Source organism: Cebus imitator, unplaced genomic scaffold, assembly GCF_001604975.1.
Source record: "Cebus imitator isolate Cc_AM_T3 unplaced genomic scaffold, Cebus_imitator-1.0 Scaffold103, whole genome shotgun sequence".
In the NCBI taxonomy this organism is placed as follows: Eukaryota; Metazoa; Chordata; class Mammalia; order Primates; family Cebidae; genus Cebus; species Cebus imitator.
Window position 1 is genome coordinate 5,044,844 of NW_016107418.1, and position 23,963 is coordinate 5,068,806.

The 23,963-nt window shown below is 44.4% G+C and overlaps 1 protein-coding gene across 1 annotated transcript; it reads left to right on the forward strand.

Moving 5' to 3' along the window:
- The first annotated feature begins 16,256 nt into the window (after positions 1-16,256).
- On the forward strand, positions 16,257-23,613 carry SHISA2 (shisa family member 2). The gene is made up of 2 exons (XM_017537536.2): positions 16,257-17,612; positions 21,154-23,613. Exons 1-2 carry the CDS (start codon positions 17,279-17,281, stop codon positions 21,705-21,707), a joined length of 888 nt encoding a protein of 295 aa, XP_017393025.1. The 5' UTR covers positions 16,257-17,278; the 3' UTR covers positions 21,708-23,613.
- Positions 23,614-23,963: the final 350 nt, after the last annotated feature.

The following is a 23,963-nucleotide window of genomic DNA, read 5'->3' on the forward strand; positions in this document are numbered from 1 at the left end:
CAGGAGTTCAAGACCAGCGTGGCCGACATGAGGAAACCTCATCTCTACGAAAAACACAAAAATTAGCGGAGTCTGGTGGCATGTGCCTGTAGTCCCAGCTACTCAGGCGGCTGAAGTAGGAGAATCACTTGAACACATCAGGTGGAGGTTGCAGTGAGCTGAGATCACACCACTGCACTCCAGCCTGGTGACAGAGCAAGATTCTGTCTCAAAAAACAAAGAAATGATAAACATTTGAGGTGATGGATACCCCAATTACCCCGATTTGGTCTACATATTATATGTATATATCAAAACATCACATGTACCCTATAAATATGTATATTAGGTATCAGTAAAAAATACAAGTTATGGCAACATTAATGGAATGATCCATGGCTAACTTTTCTGCAGGCTTCGTGCCCTCAGGCAGTGAATGATTGGCAGGTTTTACCTGGACATTTGAAACTCAGTTTTACGGAGAACAATGAACTTGGAGGGGAAAAAGTCCAGATCTGAGGAATAATTTGAACCTGTCATGTCTAGTGTAAAAGGCACTGTTGATTTCCATGCCGTATTTCATAGAGTGCTCCTGAATGTAACCAGACAGTTCACCCAGGGCATGCAGTCAGCAAGGAACACGCCTTCCCCAGAGTCTGCAGGGGCGGAGTTTCATCTTCTTTTTCACCTAATTCCACAATCCCTTAAATCCCCAAAAGCTAAACTTCTCGATTCTAAGTTCAGAAGGAGCTTTGCTACAATTAACTAAATTTTAGGCTATTTGAACAAAAATTTGAGTATAGGAAGTAAAATCGTATCGTATTTCCTCATATATTTCTTTCCCTGTGTGCCATTCCCCAATTGAGGAAAAAAGTATTTTAAAAATGCTTTCTTCCTGTACGTAATACACAATCCCTTCTTCCCCTCTCACTCACTCTTTTTTGTCCAGGTTTAAAATAGCAACTCCAGCTGGTGGCAGACACTCCTTGGGGATTTTAAGCCACTGATCAATTTCACAGCTGGAGGCAAAGCACTTTGCTTGGAAATATTTTTCACATGACATACAAGGTGCTTCGACCTCCTTAGAGCAGCCAGAGGGTTCCACTGAAGGAGAGGGGAGGCTGCTGGCCTGCCCCGGAAACCAGAGGAAAGTGAGGTGGCGGCAGGAGGCCACGGCCACGGGCAGACCACGGTCACCGGCAGGCCACGGTCATGACAGGCCAAGCGCAGTCGCTAGCTACCTTCTCCCACCCTTCACTTTTTCTCCTGCACACTTTCATTTTTAACAAACTGAGCCACAGAACAAGGAAATTCCAATTTCTGCAGGAACCTGTGAGAGCAGAGAACTAGGAAGGTAAGAGCTACGTAGTTCTACCTTCCTGGACGGAGAGTAAGACCCACACTGAAAGCATGGGAAGGAGGAAACCCTCCTTTGGAGTGACACTGTTCTCTTGCTTGGTGGCGCTCAGGCTTCAGCAGGATCAGAATCATGGAGAGTGTGTTACAGGCTGGGCGTGGTGGCTCAGGTCTGTAATCCCAGCACTTTGAAAGGCAAAGGCAGGCGGATCACTTGAGCTCAAGGGTTCAAGACCAGCCTGGGCAACATGGCGAGACCTTGTCTCTACAAAAAAACACAAAAATTAGCTGGGCATGGTGATGTTCCCCTGTAGCCCCAGCTACTTAGGAGGCTGAGACAGGAAGATTGCTTGAGCCCAGGAGGTAGAGGCTGCAGTGAGCTGAGATTGCACCACTGCGCTCCAGCCTGGGCAACAGAACAGGAGTCTGTTTCAAAAAATAAAATAAAATAATAAAATAAAATAAGTAGTGTATGTTGGAGCCCAGATTGCTGAGCCTGACTCTAGTTCTGATTCCGCAGGCCGGGGTGAGCCTGAGAACCTGCCTTTAACAAGTTCCCAGGTGATGCTGATGCTGAGCAGGGGTAGAGAATTCGAGCCATTCTTGCATTCAACCTGCCACAGTGACATGTTTTTATCATTAAAGTTTTTATCCTACAACTTTAATGATAAAACATCATGTCAAAATGTTATAAGTGTGACATGATGGGGAAGATACAATAATTTCTCCACTGTCAGCAAGATTTCTCCTCTGCCAGCTGCCTACCATACGTACAAATGGATAGAGCCCACTTTCACCTGTGATCGTTAGAGAAGCAAGTGTTTGACTCGCTCATTTTCATATAAATATTCTACTTTTCTCCCGTTAGTCTTTATTACATCTGAATCGAAGATGATGTATAACATGCCTTGTTGTAGAATGATTTGGGAGTATTCCTTCCTCGTGATTTTTTCTTTTTTGAGGCAGAATCTCACATTGTCACACAGGCTGGAGCGCAGTGGTGAGATCACAGCTCACTGAAGCCTCAAGCTCCTGGACTCAAGTGATCCTCCCGCTTCAGCCTCCCAGCTATGACTATAGGTTCGCACCACCACACCTGGCTACATTAAAAACAGGTTTTTTTTTTTTTTTTTTTTGTAGAGACAGAGCTCTTACTATGTTGCCCAGGCTGGACTCAAACTCCTGACTTCAAGTGATCCTCCTGCCTTGGCCTCCCAAAGTGCTTGGATTATAGGCATGAGCCACTGTGCCCGGCCTATTAATCTTTTTTATTCTGCCATGTATTATCATCTAAATTTGCATGAACATTTGTGGACCCAAATAAAGATATGTATCCTAAAACATGCTTTTTTTTTTACGTAAGATTAATGAATTTGCAATCACCACAGTTTTGCAATAATAAGTATGAATTCATACATTGACCTGGACTGATAGAATTCCAATCTTCAAGGAGATTTTTCACTCCAAGTTTCATGTAGAATGTCTATCTACTTTTAAAAGTTAATAGTGTACTGACCAGGCGCAGTGGCTCATGCCTGTAATCCCAGCACTTTGGGAGGCCAAGGTGAGTGGATCACCTGAAGTCAGAAGTTCAAGACCAGCCTGGCCAATGTGGCAAAATCCCATCTCTACTAAAAAGTTAGCTGAATGTGATGGCTGGTGCCTGTAATCCCAGCAGCTGGGGAGGCTGAGGCAGGGGAATCGCTTGAACCCAGGAAATGGAGGTTGTAGTGACCCAAGATTGCACCAATGCACTCCAGCCTGGGTGACTCTGTCTCAAAATAATAATAATAATAATGAGAAGAAGAAGTATGAATTCATAGTTCGATAGAATTCCAATCTCTAAACACTTAAAGGAGGTTTTCTACTTCAAGTGTCACGTAGAATGTTTACCTATGTTTAAAAGTGAATACTGAATTTTAATATTAACAGCAAATTGAAATGTCACACCACGTTTGTATCCCTGATGTTCTTATAATGATTAGATACAGTGGTAACCTATGCAAGGAGAGGACCATTGATCAGATGCAAGTTCAGGAGTGACATAAATAAGGCTGAAGCAGGCTTCCAGAGAGGGAGCAAAGGCAGACAGCAGGGTTTCAGCTGAACGCGAGGCCAAAGCTGAGCTCTGGGTGTCTCTATGATCCCAAATGGCACACAGAAGATGAAATGAGCCAACATATGTAGAGAACATGGGGCACACAGTAGGTCTTTGACAAATGGCAGGTCTTCTTTTTCACTATTTTTCCCTTTGGTCAGAGTTAGTTATAATACTGCACCATACTTTTTTTTTCTTTTTTTGAGATGGAGTCTAGTTCTGCCCCCCACGCTGGAGTGCAGTGGCACGATATTGTCTCAGGGCAACCTCTGTCTCCCAGGTTCAAGTGACTCTCTTGCCTTAGCCTCCCAAGTAGCTGGGATTACAGGCATTGGCCACCATACCCAGCTAATTTTTGTATTTTTAGTACAGATGAGGTTTCACCATGTCAGCCAGGCTGCTCTCGAACTCCTGACCTCAGGTGATTCACCCTCCTCGGCCCCCCAAAGTGCTGGGATTACAGGCGTGAGGCACCGTGCCTGGCCCTGCATTGTATTTTGACCCTTAGTGAAACTTATCAGCAAAGCTTCTTGAGTTAAAGTGCAGAGGAGGTTAAGGACAGGGAATATCTGTGAAAAAGGATCCTAGTCCCTGGGAGATTCACACTGGACGTTGTGTAGAAGCTGCTGTCTCTGTGCCTTGTTGCTTCAGTTACCCACAACCTCCATGTTTCTCACTGTTGAGACACTCACTGCCATGGCATTGTGACAGTTATTTCACCTCTTTCAAGAGTAGGTTGCAAATGTCATTAAACCCAGGACAGGCAAAGTATATGGAGTCTATAGATATAATCTGTAGAATTGTTTATGATGATTTTTAAAAACCAAAAAGATAACGGAACCCATTAATTTTGGATGTAAACTATGTACTCCTGATAACTCCCTGCAGGTCTAGAATAATTAGAACTCTAAATAAGTCATTTATTTCCACAAATAGGTTCCATCTCAGGAACAAATTGAAAAATGTGACTATATATATATACACACACTTTTTTTTTTGAGACGGGGTCTCGCTCTGTCTCCCAGGCTAGAGTGCAGTGGCAGGATCTTGGCTCACTGCAAATTCTACCTCCTAGGTTCAGGCAATTCTCCTGCCTCAGTGCCCTGAACAGCTGGGATTACAGGTGCCTACCACCACACCCGGCTAATTTTTGTATTTTTAGTAGAAATGGAGTTTCACCACGTTGGTCGGGCTGGTCTCAAACTCCTGACCTTGTGATCCATCCACCTTGGCCTCCAAAAGTGCTGGGGTTACAGGTGTGAGCCACCATGCTGGGCCATTTCTAGATACATTTCTAAATTTAATATTTGTGTTTCAGATTAGTTTCAATAGCATGGCTGCACATGTTTTTTTAAAAAGTGAGTACATTAGGGCTTATTCTTAATTCACTCATTCAACAAGAAACTATGTGGTCTGTGGATGATGCAAAGATGAAGTGGACTTAGTTCCTGCCTTCAGGGAGTGTAGATCTCAGAGCTGGTGTCTTGGAGAAAGGTTACTTAAGATATAAAGTAAAATCGCAATAATCAGACCATGGCTCCCTGTGCCTAGCCCCTCCCCGCAGCATCTCCATCTCTACCTGCCCTGCCTGTGTCACCTGGCCATAAAACCTTGACCTGCCTACCCCTGACAGGGGCTTAGAGATTGACTTTCCAGCTAAGTGCAGGACGTCATTTCAGCTTTGTAGACATCTTCCTTCTGATCCTGTAAATGGCTTTCTTCTACGGAGGTAGTATATTTTCATGGGTATTATGTTCCTGCCTTTCTTTTGCTTAAATCAATTTAATGCTCTGAAGGTTCTATGTTATGTAACTAACTGATTGTAACGATTGGTGTATCAATTTAAACAGCTCAAGGTCAACTTTTAGCCACAAGATGGAGTGCAAGAGCCAAAGCTGGGAAATCTTAGGGCCTTTATGGTATTGATTTATTTTTCTCTGAATTGAAAGGCCTAGAATTGTATTCAGTTTAGCACTTGGAGCCCAAAGTTCAGCCTCATAATATGTGTGAAGTTAGCCAAGCTGCTTAGTGGGCCACCCAACTAGTATTCCACTAAGCATAGGATTTAGATTTAATAATTTGTTGAACACAGGGAAAAATCAATGTCTAGTGCAAGAGAATGGTTTGGGTTCTGTCATACCAAACAATGTACAACTAGTAATGATGGTGCTTTTGTCTACAAGTCTACATGTCAAATAGCCCCAAATCAGAAGGAGCAGGGTTAATTCAATTTTATGAGTCACTGTGTGGACATAAAATTGATTGCCCAAAATCTTAACAATCAGTGGTTCTTCGTACTATTCTTAATTTTTGCAATTTTTTCTCTAGTTTGAAATTACTTGCAAACGAAAAGTAAAAACAAACAAGAAATAAAGTTTCTAATTCGTTTTAGTCAATTAGACATAGCGTGATTTTATCACTTGGTAAAAACTAGAGCACTTAAACTGCCCTTAACCTACTTCTTAGTCGAGAAAAAGACAATCAGTGTGGAAGTTTGCTGAGATCAGTAGCTCATGGTGAAATTAAACGCAATCAGCATTAATTAAGGGAGCGTGAAAACTTGATCCACATCCATGATCAGAATCCCAAGTTTTCTTTGTCCTTGGAATCTTGGAATCTCCAGTGAATTGGAGACAAAGCAGCAATATCAGAGTATTTCCATAGGGAGGTGGTGTTTACTCACTGTGACACAGAAAGAGGACGGGAGGATCTGTTCTTGGACTTCTCTATAGTGTCTTTTAGAAAGACTTCTGGCTTAGTGAGCCTGCTTCCTACTCACGACTAACACACAGCAATGCTAGCGCATGCTAGAGTTCAACAGCTGGAGGACCGTGCTTCCTAGATCTGGAAGGCTAAATCTATTCGAACACTCGGATTGTAAAGTAAACCAAGCTCCGATCTTCAACTTCGCTTCTAAGACTACCGAAACAGGACCCACCGTAATGAATAAAACAGTAGTGAGTGCTGTGCCGTGGGGCTGGTTCCACTTTTTATTACCTGGAGTCGGCTTAGTCTTTCTCTTCCTATCAAATGACACATGGAGTATATTTTCTCAAAAATTAGGCTGAGTTTGGCAGTCTGGTACAGATTTTGGAGATTTATGAATGAGTTCAAAAGGAAGTGGTTTGTTTTTTGGTTTGGGGGGTTTGCTTCTTTGTTTATTTGTGTTTTGTTGTTGTTGATGTTTATTACACCTACTACCCATTCTCCACCATGGGATACTGAATATTCAAGTGCATCTGAAGTAGTACTTCGGACGTTGGAAGTTAAATATCAAGGGCTGAGTTTGCCTCTCCTGTGGTTTCAGCACTCAGTATCATGGCCACTGCCTTCAATCCAGTTGGCAAGAATTCTCCAAGTGGGGAGAGATATGGATTTTACTGCACTCCATAAATATGACCATTTATAGGCCCCAACATATTTATGTTCCCATTCATTCAGTGCTCACTTAAACTGTCCAATTTGCTTGGCCTGGTCTATAAATGTAAATTGCCTACATCTGAAACTGACTCTGGCTTTCCAGAGTGCAGAAGTCGGAACTGTGTTACTCCCACAGATCACCCACTGGGTCTCCAGGCAGCACCCCTGCGGCAAGCCACTCTCCGTTCTCCCTTTCCTCACACCATCAAAAGCTCTAAAAAGGCTTATTGTTCCAAAGTATTAATTAAAATACTATTGGAATCAGTTACCAGATACATTTAATAGCACTAACAATTTTGTCTTGCTTAAAAATGTTTTTAGGCTGCGCACGGTGGCTCACGCCTGTAAACCTAGCACTTTGGGAGGCCGAGGCAGGCGGATCACCTGAGATCAGGAGGTCGAGACCAGCCTGGCCAACATGGTGAAATCTCGTCTCTACTAAAAATACAAAAACTAGCCAGGTGTGGTGGCGTGTGCCTGTAATCCCAACTACTCGAGAGGCTGAGGCAGAAGAATTGTTTGAACCTGGGAGGCAGAGGTTGCAGTGAGGCCAGACCGCACCACTGCACTCCAGCCTGGGTGAAAGAGCAAGATTCTGTCTCTAATAATCATCATCATCATCATCTTTACTTGAAGAAGTCAGGAAGCTTGACCCCTGTCAAAAGAACAAATATCAGCCATGTTTACTGTTTTCTTTATGACAAGCCTAACAATGTTTCACTGTATAGTAAGGTTCAAGAAATCCTTGTAAGAAGTCTCCAGGATTTTAACCAGTGCTGGCCCTGTCGACTGGCACGGTCATAGCCTAAGACTCCCTCTCTCCTTCTAAACGTGATTTCACGAGTCTTTAAGGAACAGAGGGGTTGGAGGATCTCCTGACCTCTCGAGTCATCTGCATGACTGCTTCTGCATCTATGTTGGTTAGAGAGTGTTCTTTAAATATCTCTTTTCTGTAATTCAACTCCACTTCCTCTGGTCTGCCTTCTCTGCACTCAGGGCCTCCTAAAATATTCCTTCACATTGTTAAAGATAGTTTCTGAGCAACCTCCCTTTTTCTTTCTTTGTGCTTAATAGTAATCATCTTAAACTTTGCTATACTTTTCTGCTTTCCATTTTTCTAATATTTTTCTTCTGGGCCTCATGTCTCCAAAATAAATTGTTCCACTTCCAGGAATAAAGTAATATGTACACCTAATAAAACCAAACTGCTGTGCACAAAAAAGGAAATTAGTAATAGAAATTAAGAATGCCAGTGCTTTGTGGATTTTTTTCTGATAAGACATCGCATCTCATTTGTGTAACTTTAGAAAACAGTTCATTGAAAATAAAAACTGGAAAAGGTTTTGTGTTAAAACACTTGGATGACATTCTGCATAGGCTGGAAATTTCCTTTTAACTTAGGAAATTTTAGAAAAGTGGATGAAGTGAAACCCCCTCCTTTTTTTTTGTAGCTTGCTTGATAATGTATTTATTAAATGAGACACTATAATGACGTCAAAAAATTTAGCACAATGCCTGGCACATACCAGATGCTCAATAAATAATGGCTATTAGCTGATTGAATTTCATCTGTTCAAGTATATTTTTTAACATAAAAACATTAAAAAAGAAAAAAACCCCTTCCTTCTAATTTGGTAATGAAGGCTAGTTAGTTGGAGACTCTCCAGATAACGGTTACATTATCTATGAATTAACAGTATGAAGCTGGAACGCACTGAATGCTGTAAAGCTGCAAAATGGTCTGAAACACTCAACAGGTCTTAAGGTGTTATTGGGACGATCACATTTTCAGAATATGGAACTCGTTAAACATTTTCCTGCTCATTTGAATACTACACAATGCAGAACATTCTCTCTTTATTCTTTCATCGGAGACAGCTTGAGGAAAGGCAGAGGTGGGGTACTATCCAAGGACTCTAAACAAACATGAAGTTTAATTCAGTTGTTTCCTGCGAGGCTGACTTCTTCGAAAAGCCAAAGAAAATCTTTCACTAATCCAAAGGGTACAAAAATGAGGTGGAAACCGTAGAACAAGGGAGGGTTTGAAAAAGTGAACGTATTTGGACAGGGATAATTACGACCACTGTGACGCTGTGCTTGTGAAGGCCATCATTCTGCTTCTGTTAAAATAAGCTGCACAATGATCCTTTTATCTTTTTATGTTCTTACCAGGAGACTGCTAAGGCTGCTTTGATAAAGAGAGTTCCTATTTATACCAAATCTAAACACTCGGGATCAATGGGACTTTTTTCCCTATGAGCTGATCATATAAAAACAATGATTTTAATAATGAGAAATCTCAAGGAAACTATAATCCAAAAATGCCTTTTGAATTATTTTAACTAAAAATGTGAAATTATAGTCAAGCCATCTAGTTTCTCAGCCTGAGTGTAAAATGACATCATTTCATAGAAAACATTTTTCTACCTCCTCTTGCTCCATCCCACCCAGAAATGTTTCTCCACTGTGGGAATCCCTGAAAAGTGTCTCTGGGTGCTTCTCGAACTCATGTTCCTGTAACCAGGAAGTTGGCGGTTTCCTCGTCCCACCTCTAGCTCTCAGCCCTGCCTTCTGTGCTGAGAGCAGAAGTCTGGGAGATACACCTAGTGCCTGCTGAGGGCACTTGGCACTGCCATTTTCCACCAGCACAGAGCATGAGGCAGCTGCAACCGAGTGGAGTGGAGACGGCCATTGACAGCACAGAGCTGCCGCCTCCTGCCGCCAGCCTGTGGATAGCTTACATTTTTCTTTCTCGTGTTAATGGAGGGGAAACAACTTACTCCTTTTCTGCTTCTTCTTTCGTTGCAAAACTCTTACGTTTAGCCTCCAGCGTAGCTCTGTGGGGGCGGGGCCATGGGAGGCTGTGTGCTAGGAATCACCTTTTCCTCTGAAACTACTGTCGACGGATTTCTTCCCAAGCGTCAGGTATTTTAATTCATTTATTTATTTTTGAGATGGAATCTAGCTCTGTTGCCCAGGCTGGAGAGCAGTGGCACAATCTCAGCTCACTGCACCCTCCCGGATTCAGGTGATTCTCATCCCTCGGCCTCCCTAGTAGTTGGGATTACAGACATGCACCACCACACCTGGCTACTTTTTGTATTTTTAGTGGAGACAGGGTTTCACCATATTGGCCAGGCTGGTTCCTGAGCTCCAGTGATTCCCTCCACCTTGGCCTCCCCAAACTCTGGTATTACAGGCGTGAGCCACTAGGTGCGACCAAGTATCAGTTATTTTTTTTTCATCCTAGTCTATATCCAAGCTGCTCTACGGTACCCAGAGTGGTTTTCACATTTAGGTAATATCATTGATTTCAAGCTCCTTGAAACGAATAAGTCAATACTGAGGATTTTTGTGTCTGGTATATAGTACATGTTCAATAAATATTTATTGAATGGATAAACTGAGCCTACTCTGTATCCAGCACTCTGAGGACTCAGAGATAAGAAAGGGTTGGGTGCAGTGACTCACATCTCGAATCCCAGCACTTTGGGAGGCCAAGACAGGAGGACTGCTTGAGCCTAGGAGTTCAAGAGCAGCCTGGGCAACAAAGCAAGACCCCATCCCTACAAAAATAAAACGTTAGCCAGGCATGGTGGCACACACCTGTAGTCCCAGCTGAGGCTGAGGCAGGAGGATCTCTTGAGGCCAGAAGGTCGAGACTGCAGTGAACCGTGGTTGCACCACTGCACTCCAGCCTGTGTGACAGTGAGATCTTGTCTCAAGCAAACAAACAACGGCAAAAAACAAAGAGCAAAGTTTAGTTTCTGCCTTCAAGGAGTTGATTGTCTAGAAGAAGAGACAAGGAAATAAGAGAAATCTTAGTTTCATAGAGACAAGAATAAAACGTTTTGGAGGAAATTGAACGTGGGTATATATAATATTCGTAGCAGCCAGTTGGCCTCACTCCATTGTCCTACCATTTCAAAGCAGCACAAATTCACTGTCTCTTATTCTAGGCTGGGATCTAGTTTTCTCAGACTGTTCCTAGGGCACAGCTCCTGTCACTTCAAGTCATCCCTGTATGATCCATAGGAAGAGCTAAGGCCCGAGCTGCCTCACATTTGAGGATCATGGTGAAGGAAGACCTCATGCTTGCATCTCATGACATCCTGATGTTGGTGGAGAGGAGAAAGGGGAGGGAAGTTCTATTGGTCAACTTGAGTTGCCACAGCAAAATGCCCCAGATTGGTGCTTAAACAGCAGACATTTATTTCTCACAGTTCTGGAGGCTGGAAGTTTCAGATCAAGTTGCCTGTAAGTTTGGGTTTCTCCTGAGACCTCTCTCCTTGGCTTGCAGACAGCTGCCTTCTCAGTGTGTGAGGACAACACCTTTGCTCTGTGCCAGCACATGGCTGGTGCCTCTTCTCATCAGGACACCAGTCCTATTGGATTAGGACCCCACTGATTTAACCTTAATTACCTCCTTAGAGGCACTATTTCCTAATAAAATCACAGCGGGGATTAGGGCTTTAACATATGAATTTTGGGGATATACAACTCAGTCTGTAACAGGGTTTGCAATATTTAGCTTGGGGACTTGGAATTATGCTCAGAGGTATCCGGCTGTGTTTCAGACTACTTAAATGATTCTTTTTCTGGGCCATTCACTGTTAAAAGAATAGAGGCTCTCAAAATTGGTGCACCTGCTTCAGAACCTTCAAGTGACGTCATGGGCAGATAACTACTCTTGCAGCTGTAGGCATTTATTTATTTTAGATTCTTTATTATTATGGTAAAATACACACAACATAAAAATACCATTAGTGACATTTATTACATTCGAAATGTGTGCAACCATCACCACGGTCTGGTTCCAGAACATTTTCAAGCCAAAAGGAAACCCTGTACCCATTAAGCAGTCACTTCCCCTTCTTCCTTCCTCCCAGTCCCTGGCAGGCGCTGATCTACTTTGAAAAAAAAAATTGTAGAGACAGGGTCTCACTATGCTACCGAGGACAGTCTTAAACTCCTGGGTTTAAGTAATCCACCTGCCTCAGCCCCCACAAAGTATTAGGATGACAGGTGTGAGCCACCACACGCAGCTCCGATCTACTTTCTGTCTCAATGGATTTGTCTGTTCTGAACATTTCATATATACGGGCTCATACAATATGTACCTTTTGTGTCTGGCTTCTTTCACTTGCCCAGTGTTTTCAAAGTTCATCTGTGTTGTAGTATGTATTCATGCTTCATTTCATTTTATGTCAAAATAATATCCCAATTGTATGAATATAACATACAATTCATCCAGTTGTATGACCATAACATACAATTCATCCAATTGTGTGAATATAACAGACTACCTCCATCTGATTTGTATCAACTCCAGTTAGTCAATTTATGAGTAATCATTTCTTTAGCTATGTGACTTGCTATTTGTAGTAACAAAGATATGCAAGAAGTTTACTTTTGTATATCCATTTGTTACTTAGCAGACATTTTAGTTATTTCCACCCTATGGCTATTGTAAATAGTGCTGCCATGAACATTTATATAAAAGTTTTTGTATCTATATGTGTTTCCATCTCTTTGAGGATACCTAGGAGTGGAACTGCAGGGTCCTATGGTTATTCTATCTCTGACTTTTTGAGGAGCTGTCAGCTGTTTTGCACAGTGGCTGAACCATTTTACATCCCCATCAACAACAGCGTTCAAGGGATCCAATTTCCCCACGTCCTCACCAACACTATTTCCCATTGTCATCGTCATTACTATTACTGCCATCCTAGTGAAAGTAAAGCAGCGTCTTGTGGTTTTGATGTGCATTTCTCTAATGCCTAATGCTGTTGAGGTGTTTTCACGTGCTTATTGGCCTTTTGTAGATCTTATTTGGAGAAATGTTTATTCAAGCCATTTTTTGTCGTTATTGGGTTGTCTTTTTGTTCTGGGTTATGAGTTCTTTTACATTCTGGATACTAGATTCTTTTCATATATATGATTTACAAATCCTTGCACATGTTGATTTCATTTATGCCATTCTTTTAGATATGAGGGTATTAGTGAAATACGCCCTCCATGAAACTCCGTATCTTCAAGAAGAAAATAGATCCATAGTAAACATCAAAATCAAAACAAAAAGGGGTTCAGTGAAACAATGGGCTAAGGGGCAGGGATGAGAGAGAACCATGTCAATAGTTTATAATGACAAATGAGAAGAAATGTAATTGAAAATACAGAAATTACTTTTCTGGAAGTCAGTATGTCAATTACGAGAAAAATGAAGAGAGTGAAAAATTAAAAATTTTAAAGCAAGAAAAAAATTTTCATAAATCTGTGAACATTTTTATTTTTAGATGAGGCTAGGTAATCATAAGACAAAATTAAAATAAATGTAAATTAACAAATTTGGGTTTTAACAAAAACACTTTAACTTAAAAGAACTTTTGGTAGATGAAATGTCGATTTTCAGTACTAGTTCTATTTATGAGAGAAAAGAGAGGAAAAAAAAGATCGAACCTAGTGAAAGCCATTCTCCCTAAACACACTACTGGCGGGTGTGCAGATGGTAAGAACCTTCTGGTCTTGCTGAAACTTGCAGAAAAACACTGTAGATGTTGCAGCTTTTAGAGCTGCCAGCCAAATGAAATGTGATTACCTCCATCTGATTTGTATCAACTCCAGTTAGTAAAGTTATAAGTAATCATTTCTTTAGTTATACGACTTGCTATTTGTACTAGTGAAGATATGTTAGAAGTTTACTTTTAAATCAATTGGATTTTATTCATATATACATAGACAGGCACAGACTGAAAGGCAAAATAACTTGAAAATATACTTTTTCAGTTAGTTTTTATAGAACTCAACTTTTTAAAAAGGGGTAGCACTCTTTCATATATTTTTCAATATATTTTGGCAGACTGCCTGACATTTCATTTTGATTATAATAAGTTATTGCTACTACTACCTATATGTTATAATTACTAGTTATGGTTTCTCAGAAGAAATAAGTAAAATGGTTTTGGTTGTCTGTTAAGAACAGTGAAGGAATTTCTTTTTATTTCCTATGGAAGGAACAAGACCATTTTAATATCTCCCAGTGGCACCTCCCATGCAGAAACTCACTAAATATTTGGCAAGTTATACAATTTCAGTAAAACCCTCCAGATACACAAAGAAACAATAAAACAAGAGAGACAACGTGAGGTAAAGGACCTTTCAGCATTGAAGACAATCAACCACTACGTAAAGTAACTATGAAAGGGCCTCTCCTTAACTTTTAAGGAATAAAGGAAACACAGTAATTTTTTTTTTTTAAAAAAAAGGATGAATTGCTCAGAGGAGCATCATACTTCTAAGTTTGCCAGTTACAGATTAAATTGTAGACGACTTGGGATTTTAAAGGTGGCACTATCCAGTCACCAAATCAATTCCAATATGAAACGTTAATTTTTTTCTTCATAAATAAACTCTGACACATTGTGGATGTTTTGGTGAAGAGGATAAATGGATCGTGGAAGGAGGTTACGGATTATAGGTACTGTTTGAAATAAAACAATTCTAAATAGTACTGTACAATAAGTACAATGCTCCTGCATTAATTGTTTTTCCAAACAGCAAAAATTGAAAGTATTCACCCTCTGAACATCACCCAAATCAATTCGTGCTGCCATAGGAAAATGGCACCTAACCATCTCATGCTCCGTACAGAGCTCCCGGTTAATCAATCCTGGGCTTTCTGTAGTGGAGGCTGTGGTGACCAGCAGTGCGGTGGGTGGGCTTTGCAGTCAGAAAGAATTGGGTACAGCACATGCAAACTGACGCTGTCTTTAGGAATCAAGTAGGTATCCTTACCAGTAAAATGAGGATAGTAATACTGTCTTATTTATAGGACTGCTGTGAGGATTAAATGAAACCATGTACGTGAAATTCTTAGCATGATGCCTGGCACATAGTACGCTCTCAATAAATGTTGGCTAATGGTGTCTTCTAAGAAGATGACTCATTCTGAAAAACTGAGTCTTCCCTTGGCTGCTTCTGGTCTCATTTTAAGTGTTATTCCTCTGATGACTTTTCTGACCTCTTTCCCCACCCTAACCCCAGATTATGTGCTTAAATCAGTGCTGTTCACCCTGGGTAAGAGATTTGGTCATACTTGCATTCTCTTTGCTTATTCAGTTCTTTGTCTTTTTGTCTGATTTCTGTATTTTATCCTGGAGACTTATAGGCTCTATTTGAAGGAAATGGTCATGATGTCTGGCTTCTTGGTGAATAGTGCTTTTAAAATATATAATTTTGTGTAGTTAAAATGATACACAACCAAAAAACTGTGAGAAACAAAGTGCAATGCTTGGAGAGAGGCTTAGTGAAAAGAATAAGGTGTGTGTTGGGGAGCAGGGACATAAAGTAGGGTTTTTTCCTTGGATTTGACATTGTTGGGACAAGTGGAAGAATAATCAACAATGTCTGAATCTCCACATTAACCAGGCATACACAAGCGCCCAATGGCTGCTTGAACCTGAGTGTCTTTGCTGTAAATAAAATTGCTTGTGTTCTGAAGTCATGGACTTGGTAGGGACCTTAGTGGTCATCACATCCTGTGCTTCACTTTAAGAAGCTGAGACCAGAAAAACGCAGTGATTCTCGCTAGCAGAGCTGGGTCTCGAATTCAGGTCTGCTGACTCCCAGACGGTGTGGGAAGGGAAGCGGCATTCGTTCCTTTAAAAATAATCACCGCCGCTTTAATAACATCAGCACCTGTTGTTCCAGCTTCTGCAAGAGAGAAGCTATTAATTTCTCCTTCATCAAAGCTGAATTTCTGGTCTGTCTGAACCTTGTTTTCTTCCTGACTGCAGCTGTCTAAACCACTAAGGCCACATGTTAGACGGAGGCACTTTCCTGCTGGAATCCGATAAATCACCACACCCAAATATGGAAAGAAAAAGGGACACAGATCATCCAGACCGTGGCCGAATGTGTGACATCTTTGCCGAACTCTCTCCGTTCCACCTTGCGGTGGAGGCCTCCGGCCCACGAGCACTGCCACAAACATCCGAGCTCTTCCTGCAGCGGGCCTGGGAACAACCGTGGCCAGGACGTCAGCTGCTGGGAGCCGAGAGAGTTCATCGGAGTGGCGATTTCAGGATCTGTAGAGTGGAAAGTAATCATCATCCCTTGACACGTTTGCAGAATCGAACCGAATGTTGAATGCCAAAGATCTTCACAAAGCAAGTTGAGTTTCTTCCATTATGAGCTGTTATTTGTGTCCGCGAGGCCGGGATTGCTTAGGTTGTGTTTTCTCCCGCGCCTACTCCAGCAGACAGACCCCGCCCGCGGCCACACCTTTCCCCTCGCCCGGGGTCTGAAAGTGAGGGGCTGCCTGGCGCCCGCGGGCGTCCGGGTGGCGGACGGGAGCGGCGCAGCGCGCATGCGCGCCGGGTCGCCGGCCTCTATAAGACCTCAGCTCAGCGCGGCGGCGAGCGGAGTCGGAGCTGCCTGGCGCCGGGCAAGAGGAGGTTGCGGGCGGCTGCCGCGCTCGGCTTCTCCCGTAGCCCGGAGGAACGAAACTTCCGTAGGAGGCTCCCATCCGTGCGCACCTCCCGAGGGCGAAGGAGCGACCAGGAGGCTGCCGGACGCCTGTGGGACCGCGCTGCAGCCGGGGAGGCGGAGAAGGGGAGCCGGGACGAGCCGCCCGCCTGGATCCGCGCCCAGCAGCAGCCGCGGCCGCCGCCAGCCGGACAGGCTCCTGGGACTGCGGCTGGGGACGCGCTGGACCCTCGCCTGCGTTCTGGACACTCCCGGGGTCGGGAGCGCTCCCTCGGCGACCTGCTGGGAGAATTGGCCGTCGGCCCTGCGGAGCGGAGCATCGGGGCTGCACCCCCGAGGGCTGCCCGGGCGGCGCGGCCGGAGCCATGCGGACCGAGTTCAGAGCTGAGCGCGGCCGGCTGCTGCACTTGCTGCCCCGAGCCTTGCGCGCGCTGCCTGCCTTCGCCCCTTCTACCCGCCCGAGGAGGGAATAAAGGAGGGGAGACGAGCCCCGATTCCCTCGCGGGACCCTGAGGCTGAAACCCTGCGGCAGAGCCCCGGCTCCAGGTCCGCGGCGGGGCGCCCAGCGGTCCTCCGGCTCAAGTGAGCGTCCCTTCGGGGATGCACAGAGAGGGTCCGGGTGCCGGTGAAGCCTCCAGGGGCTTCGGGACGACAGCCCCTCGGGCCTTCTGACTGCATCCGTAGACTTCCCTCAGCGAGTGCAACTAGAAAGGCAGCCCCTCGGGGCCGGGCCGCCGGCTGAGGTGGGGATGGCTTAGGAGCTACTGGACCTAGGTCCCGGCGTCGTCGCCCCCTGGACGCCGCGGCAGAGGGGAGCGGCCCGCGCGGAAAGCGCCGCGGGACAGGCAGCGACGAGGCCCGGGGGTCGCCGGGGCCACGACTTTTCGGAGACCGCCCTGCGCCCTCTGGAGACGCGCCGCCCGCGCCCAGGGTGGTGCCATGTGGGGCGGACGCCGCTCGGCCGTCGCCTCCTCCCGGAACGCCGCTTCGCTCCTGCAGCTGCTGCTGGCCGCGCTGCTAGCGGCGGGGGCGCGGGCCAGCGGCGAGTACTGCCACGGCTGGCTGGACGCGCAGGGCGTCTGGCGTATCGGCTTCCAGTGTCCCGAGCGCTTCGACGGCGGCGACGCCACCATCTGCTGCGGCAGCTGCACGTTGCGCTACTGCTGCTCCAGCGCCGAGGCGCGCCTGGACCAGGGCGGCTGCGACAACGACCGCCAGCAGGGCGCCGGAGAGCCTGGCCGGGCGGACAAAGACGGCCCCGACGGCTCGGCAGGTAGGGCGGCCAGGGCCCCCCGCGAAAGGGGAGGACGGTTGGCGTGGCCTGGACGTCAGGGACCTGGGAGCTTCGGGGGCGAGATTCAGGAAAGGGCCTAGGATCAGGAGGCAGTCTGCATTGTAGCTTATTACTTGGTCGCAGTGGGTCACTAATTCACCCCACGGGCCTCAGTTTCTCCATCTGCCAGCCAAAGGGTGGCTTAGAGTGAATTTTCCGAAGAAAATCACACTCCTAAAGTATCGTGGGTCATAGCCCCATATTCCTTCTGACCAGGGTCCTCCGGGCCCCTCTGGCGTCTCCTGTCTCCGTAGGGCTTAATGTCTTAGGGGTACGGGAGGGGACAGTGAGGATGCCCCCCCTCCCGTGAGGGCCTGGCAGGGGTGCTTCCCTGAAGCCTCCCCGAAAGAAAGGCAGCTCCTCAGGGCTTTCCCCAGGCTGCTGCCCTGTGCCAGACGCCGCGGATTCCCACCTTCTCCACGCAGCGTCCCCTCTGGGGTTTCTGGACTGTTTTCCTTACCACGTCGGACTTGGTGTAACATCAGATCAGTGCCCAGCCTTGCTCTTTGCGGCTTTGGGATTTTTGGGTTTTTTTTTGTTTCATATTGCCAAAGCCAGAGTTGGAAAGTAAACCTGTGAAAGAATTTGGTAGGTTGCACTTCTCCACTCTCCAGAAACCTTCCGGAATGCCTCCCTGGGGTGTCTACACCAGCCACTCCGTGTGTGTGCGCGCGCGCATTTGTGTGTGTGTGCCTGTGTGTGTGTGTGTGTGTGTGTATTTAGTTTGGGGAAGGAGAGGTGTAGAGGTAAAATGGCAAACGTGCCCCCGAGGGAGCGGCTCCTCCTTTTTGTGGGCCGGTTGTGTTCACCTGGGAGACTTTTAGCTAGCACCCGGAGGCTGGGTTTGGGCTGCCTGAGCTTTGGCACAGCGTGGTTTGTGTTTACAGAACTGACTCCCAGGACCTGGTGAGAGACAGCTCTTTTCAGTGCCGTTCCCTTTTGCAGTCAAGCATTTTATTAGCCTGCTACTCCTATTGTTCTGCTGTCTTGAATCTGAAGACAGCGTAATTCCAGACCAGTGCAGTCTTAAAACGCAAGCTCAGCCTCGCAGACTGTGTGGCCGTGGAAGAAAGCCTAGAGAAGCCAGCCAGAGCCCGAACCGCTGCAGTGAGATGTCTGCTCAATTGGGCTCATTAAAGGTCTCCAGAAAGTTGGGATGGCTTTGGACTAGTCGGGATACAGACCTCTCATGACGCCTTGTGTTGTGAGTGGGTGTCTTCTTCATGCTACTTTTAAACTTTTTTTTCCCCTAAAAGTTATACTTCTTCCTTTTTCTTCTGCAGTGAAGGACAACATGTCTAATTAAGCCGGCCGGGGGCTTATAGTAGCGCTGCATTCCTTACCCCTGTGTAGTTATTTACACTTCCAATTAAAAATCCTGGAAAGAGAACAGTTATTTCTCCCCAAAACTCATTATGTGGACTGAGGCTGGTTTCAGCTAGTTTCTGCTATGATTGGGGTAATTTTTTTTCCTGTTTTACTATTATTTATTTATTTTGTGATAACATATTTAGGGCTGGTGTCTTAGAGAATGAAATATTTATAACACACCAAGGAAAAAGCCCTGCATCCACTTCTGCAGTGATCCATAGTTAGCCTGAAGTGATAGTGTAATTAGAGCAGTTCTACTGCCGGGCACCAGCTGTGCTGCAGACACTGTAACAAGTGTTTCTACCTGCTAAAGGGGCGCTATATATAGAAATTGCTCTGTTCAGCATTGAAACTCCAGGAAACCTTCCATAGTCAGCCTTTGGTTAAAAACCTATAAAATATTGTTTTACTTATAAGGCATTATTTCTCCATAATTCCGCCTGGTATTATATTTTAAAAACACTGACTCCAGGAATACAAGAACAGTCAAAAGGAGTGTAATTAGAAAGCCCCGCTGCTCTAATAGATGATCAAAGGGTATTCATAGAGCTGACCTCAAAGGCGTGGGCTCCTTTCTAAAATGCTGCCCCACCTGACTGTGTTGGCATTGTGTTTTGCCCAGAACAGTAGGACCCAATCCGTCCCTGTCCTCATGTATTTCCAAAAGTATAGGCAGGGGGATCGGACAAGAACACATCAGAAAACGCAGGATCTTGGTAACATAGGGTAGAATTCCACGAAAGTGGCTCAGAGGCATTCTGCAGGCACTTCCCACCCGATTCTGCCCCTGTCAACCTGTGTCTAGTTTCTAAAGCCTTGGAATGCCATCCTTATGGCTCCTGAAAGATTTTTTTTTTTAGAAACGAATTTTTATTTATTTATCTATTTGAGATGGAATCTTACTCTGTCACCCAGGCTGGAGTGCAGTGACACAATCTCAGCTGATGGCAGCCTCCAACTCCCGGGTTCAAGTGATTCTCCTGCCTCAGCTTCCAGAATAGCTGGGATTACAGGCACATGCCACCACATCCAGCTGACTTTCGTGTTTTTAGTAGAGATGGGGTTTCACCATGTTGGCTAAGCTGGTCTCGAACTCCTGACCTCAGTTGATACAGCCTCCTTGGCCTCCTAAAGTGCTGGGATTGCAGGTGTGAGCCACGACACCCCACCAGAAACTAATCTTAAAGTTTTGCTAGTGGTTTGCTAGTGGTTTTCACAAAAGTTTTGTGTTTTTATTTTTTATGGTTTTCTGTTTTCAAGTCAGCCTCGCATGTAAAGTATGGTGGCCATTGTTTTATGCTCTGTGCACTCTTGCCTTCTTGGCTCGCTGTGGGTGACTAGTCTTCCTGGAATACACATCTTGTTGTTCCTGATGTTTGCTCTTAGGACATTGTTTCAGGATGGCCCAACGCCTAGAATAACTTCCCTCCACTCCCTCACAGACCCTGTCATCTGGACCCAGTGCCACCCAAGGACCCTGGCTTTTGCTAGACAAGAGTGAGGAGGGTCTTTTTTTAAATCCCTCCTTAACCCTCTTGTGCCTTACAGATGCCTTTTGAAAATGGTAGCAACTTAAGAGTCTGGCCTGAATTTTTAACTTAACTGCCTCTGAAAAAAGAACTTGCTAAAGAATGGTAAAAAGAAATTTGCAAGGAACTTAAATAACTTTCTGGGGAAAAAAGACTTTTAAATAAGTTAAAGGCATTATTACTATGAAGATCCTACAACTATATGGTAGGGCAGACTTAAGTTTGGACAGTTTGATTATGATAGGAAATTTAGAACCATAACCATCTTAACCTGTTAAACCCATATTTTTGCTAAGTTGGATATCTGCTTCAGTCAGCCTTGCAGTTGATGAGTCGAACTAAATATTAACAGTTTGCTTCTAGGGGCTGACCTGCCATGGCTATAGAGTCTTAGGAGCTTTCTAAGCACTTGATTAAGGATGGTACATCTTACGGGCTCCTAGTATGTGAACTTAGCCCAGGGTAGGTCCTTCTGCTCTGGGTATCAGTGTTGCCCATTCATTCATTGCCACTGCCAGTCGGCAATTCGTACTGCATTCCTGGAGTAAATCATAATGTTGTGTTTCTGTCTTTTGCTTCAGTGCCCATCTACGTGCCGTTCCTCATCGTGGGCTCCGTGTTTGTCGCCTTTATCATCTTGGGGTCCCTGGTGGCAGCCTGTTGCTGCAGATGTCTCCGGCCTAAGCAGGATCCCCAGCAGAGCCGAGCCCCGGGGGGTAACCGCTTGATGGAGACCATCCCCATGATCCCCAGCGCCAGCACCTCCCGGGGATCGTCCTCACGCCAGTCCAGCACAGCCGCCAGTTCCAGCTCCAGCGCCAACTCGGGGGCCCGGGCGCCCCCTACAAGGTCACAGACCAACTGTTGCTTGCCAGAGGGGACCATGAACAACGTGTATGTCAACATGCCCACGAATTTCTCTGTGCTGAACTGTCAGCAGGCCACCCAGATTGTGCCACATCAAGGGCAGTATCTGCATCCCCCATACGTGGGGTACACAGTGCAGCATGACTCTGTGCCCGTGACAGCTGTGCCCCCTTTCATGGACGGGCTGCAGCCTGGCTACAGGCAGATTCAGTCCCCCTTCCCCCACACCAACAGTGAACAGAAGATGTACCCAGCGGTGACTGTATAACCGAGAGTCACTGGCAGGGTCCTTTACTGGATGGAGAGGAAGGCAGGGGTGGATTCTCGAGGCGGAAGTCTGCACGTGTCGGTCATGTTTATGGCACGATTCCTTTGGATGGCTTCATTTGCCCCCAAACTGTAGGAAGATATCTCCGAATTAGCATTTCTGGATATGTTTCATCCAGGGTGTCATTGATTTATCATGGAAAACCGGCCTCAGCTGGCCAGTGATGTTGCTGATGGGTGTGTAACAAATGCTTGAGTCCTAAGTGCCCTTGAGGTATGGTTGGCGAAGGAATTTTATAAACTGATAAATTAAGGGTTTTTGTTATGTTATTATTATTATTTCTTTTTTGTTGTTGACTGCACAAGATCAAAATACCTGTTATCTCCCTTTCACCTGGGCCTTTTTGTTGTTGTTTTTTAAAGACAGGGCCTTGCTCTGTTGCCCAGTCTGGAGTACAGTGGTGCGATCTTGGCTCACTGCAACCTCAGCCTCCCAGATTCAAGTGATTCTCCTGTCTCAGGCTCCCAGGTAGCTGGGATTACAGGTGCCTGCCACCACACCTGACTAATTTTTGTATTTTTTGTAGAGATGGAATTTCACCATGTTGGCCAGGCTGGTCTCATACTCCTGACCTCAAGCAATCTGCCTGTCTTGGCCTCCCAAAGTGCTGGGATTACAGGCGTGAGCCACCGCACCTGGCCTGAGCTTTTTTTTTTTTTTTTTTTAAATGCATACAAGATTAAGGGGAAGACACAAATTACAGGACTATTCTAAAAGAAAACCTGTTTAAACCTTGTGAAATCAGTCCAGTCTCGGTATTCCACAGGTACACCTTAATTTCATTGTAAAAAGATATATATATTTTGTCTATTTTTGTGCTTTTTTGGGCCTATTTTGTCCTTTTTTACCTTGTGTAGAGATCTTACTACAAAGTGATTTTCTACATTAAAAAAAGACTGAAATGAATTGTATAGTTACTTAACTAATGAAGACATTTCAGAACTCTGGGATTATTTTAATCTTGAAGTAGTAGGTGGTGTAGTAATAAAACTATTCATCCCTTCTTGATTGTATCTTAATTTTCTGGCTTTAAGGTGACATCTGAGAGGTAATGCGTTCTTTTTTATGTTGAAATCATAAATTATCACCCACTGCTTCTCTGAGTTGCTTTTAATTTTGCCTTGTGGTTATGGCTTGGCATTTCCTTCTGTTTGGTTTTCAGATCCCCATGTCTATATAGTCCTGAGTGCGAGTAATTACTATAGTTGTAAATGAAGGTCAGTATTTCTGCCTAGATCTGATAAAACATTTTCTTGTTTTAGTTATAAAAATTCAAAGAAATGTGTTACAAAGTTACTTAGTATAGCTTCTCAGCCGTAACCTGAGACATGGGATGAAATTTAACCCACAGATATGATTTACTTTGTAGATCATAAGGTTTTTTATACTCTTGTTATCAAAATGGCTTATTTTTCAGGCAATAGGGATTATTAAGTCAGGAGAAAAGCTTTTCAAAGAAGTATTGCCTTTCTTCTCCCACACAGTTCTTGTTTTCCTCTCTCTTTCCGGCCTCAACAGGTGCTGTATTCATTGCCAGTGTTACAAATTATCAAATTCAAGTGAATTTATTTGTGTATTGTTTACTTATAAAAAAGGTAACTTTAAGGATGTGCAAGTAAATTTCCAACTGCTAGCAAAGCCAAGGTTTGTAATTAAACAAAGTATTGCATGGTATGGTCTTCTACACATTTATATCTATAAATATCTATCATCTAGTCTGTCTCTTTCATGACTGAATAATGTAAAACCATTGTTTGCAATTGGTATCATCAAAGATACTCATTTTTTAATAACCAAAGGCAGGGGAAAATCATTTTACTTATTAATAAATATTTTATGATGTGAATTTTTAGGGGAGTTGGGTTTTCTTTTTCATTTTCATCATACTTGGTAATTTTTCATTGCCTGGTCAACCTGTTAATAGAATAAGATTTCTCAAAATTATGAATATTGCTTTCTAGAACCAAGAGCCTACTTTTCAAAGTAATCAATATCTGGGAAACTTCTGTGAATGTTCCATGAGTCAGTGAGTGTCATTTTACAGGTTTCCTGGGAAATGTTGTCAACACAAAAGAAACAGGTTTTTTTGGAATCATATTATGAAGCTAATGGACTTTCCCTACCTTGTCTTTGATGGCGAATTCCTGCTTACCTCAGAAAGTGAAATTCCTAGAACTTTGGAGTTAAAAGGGACCT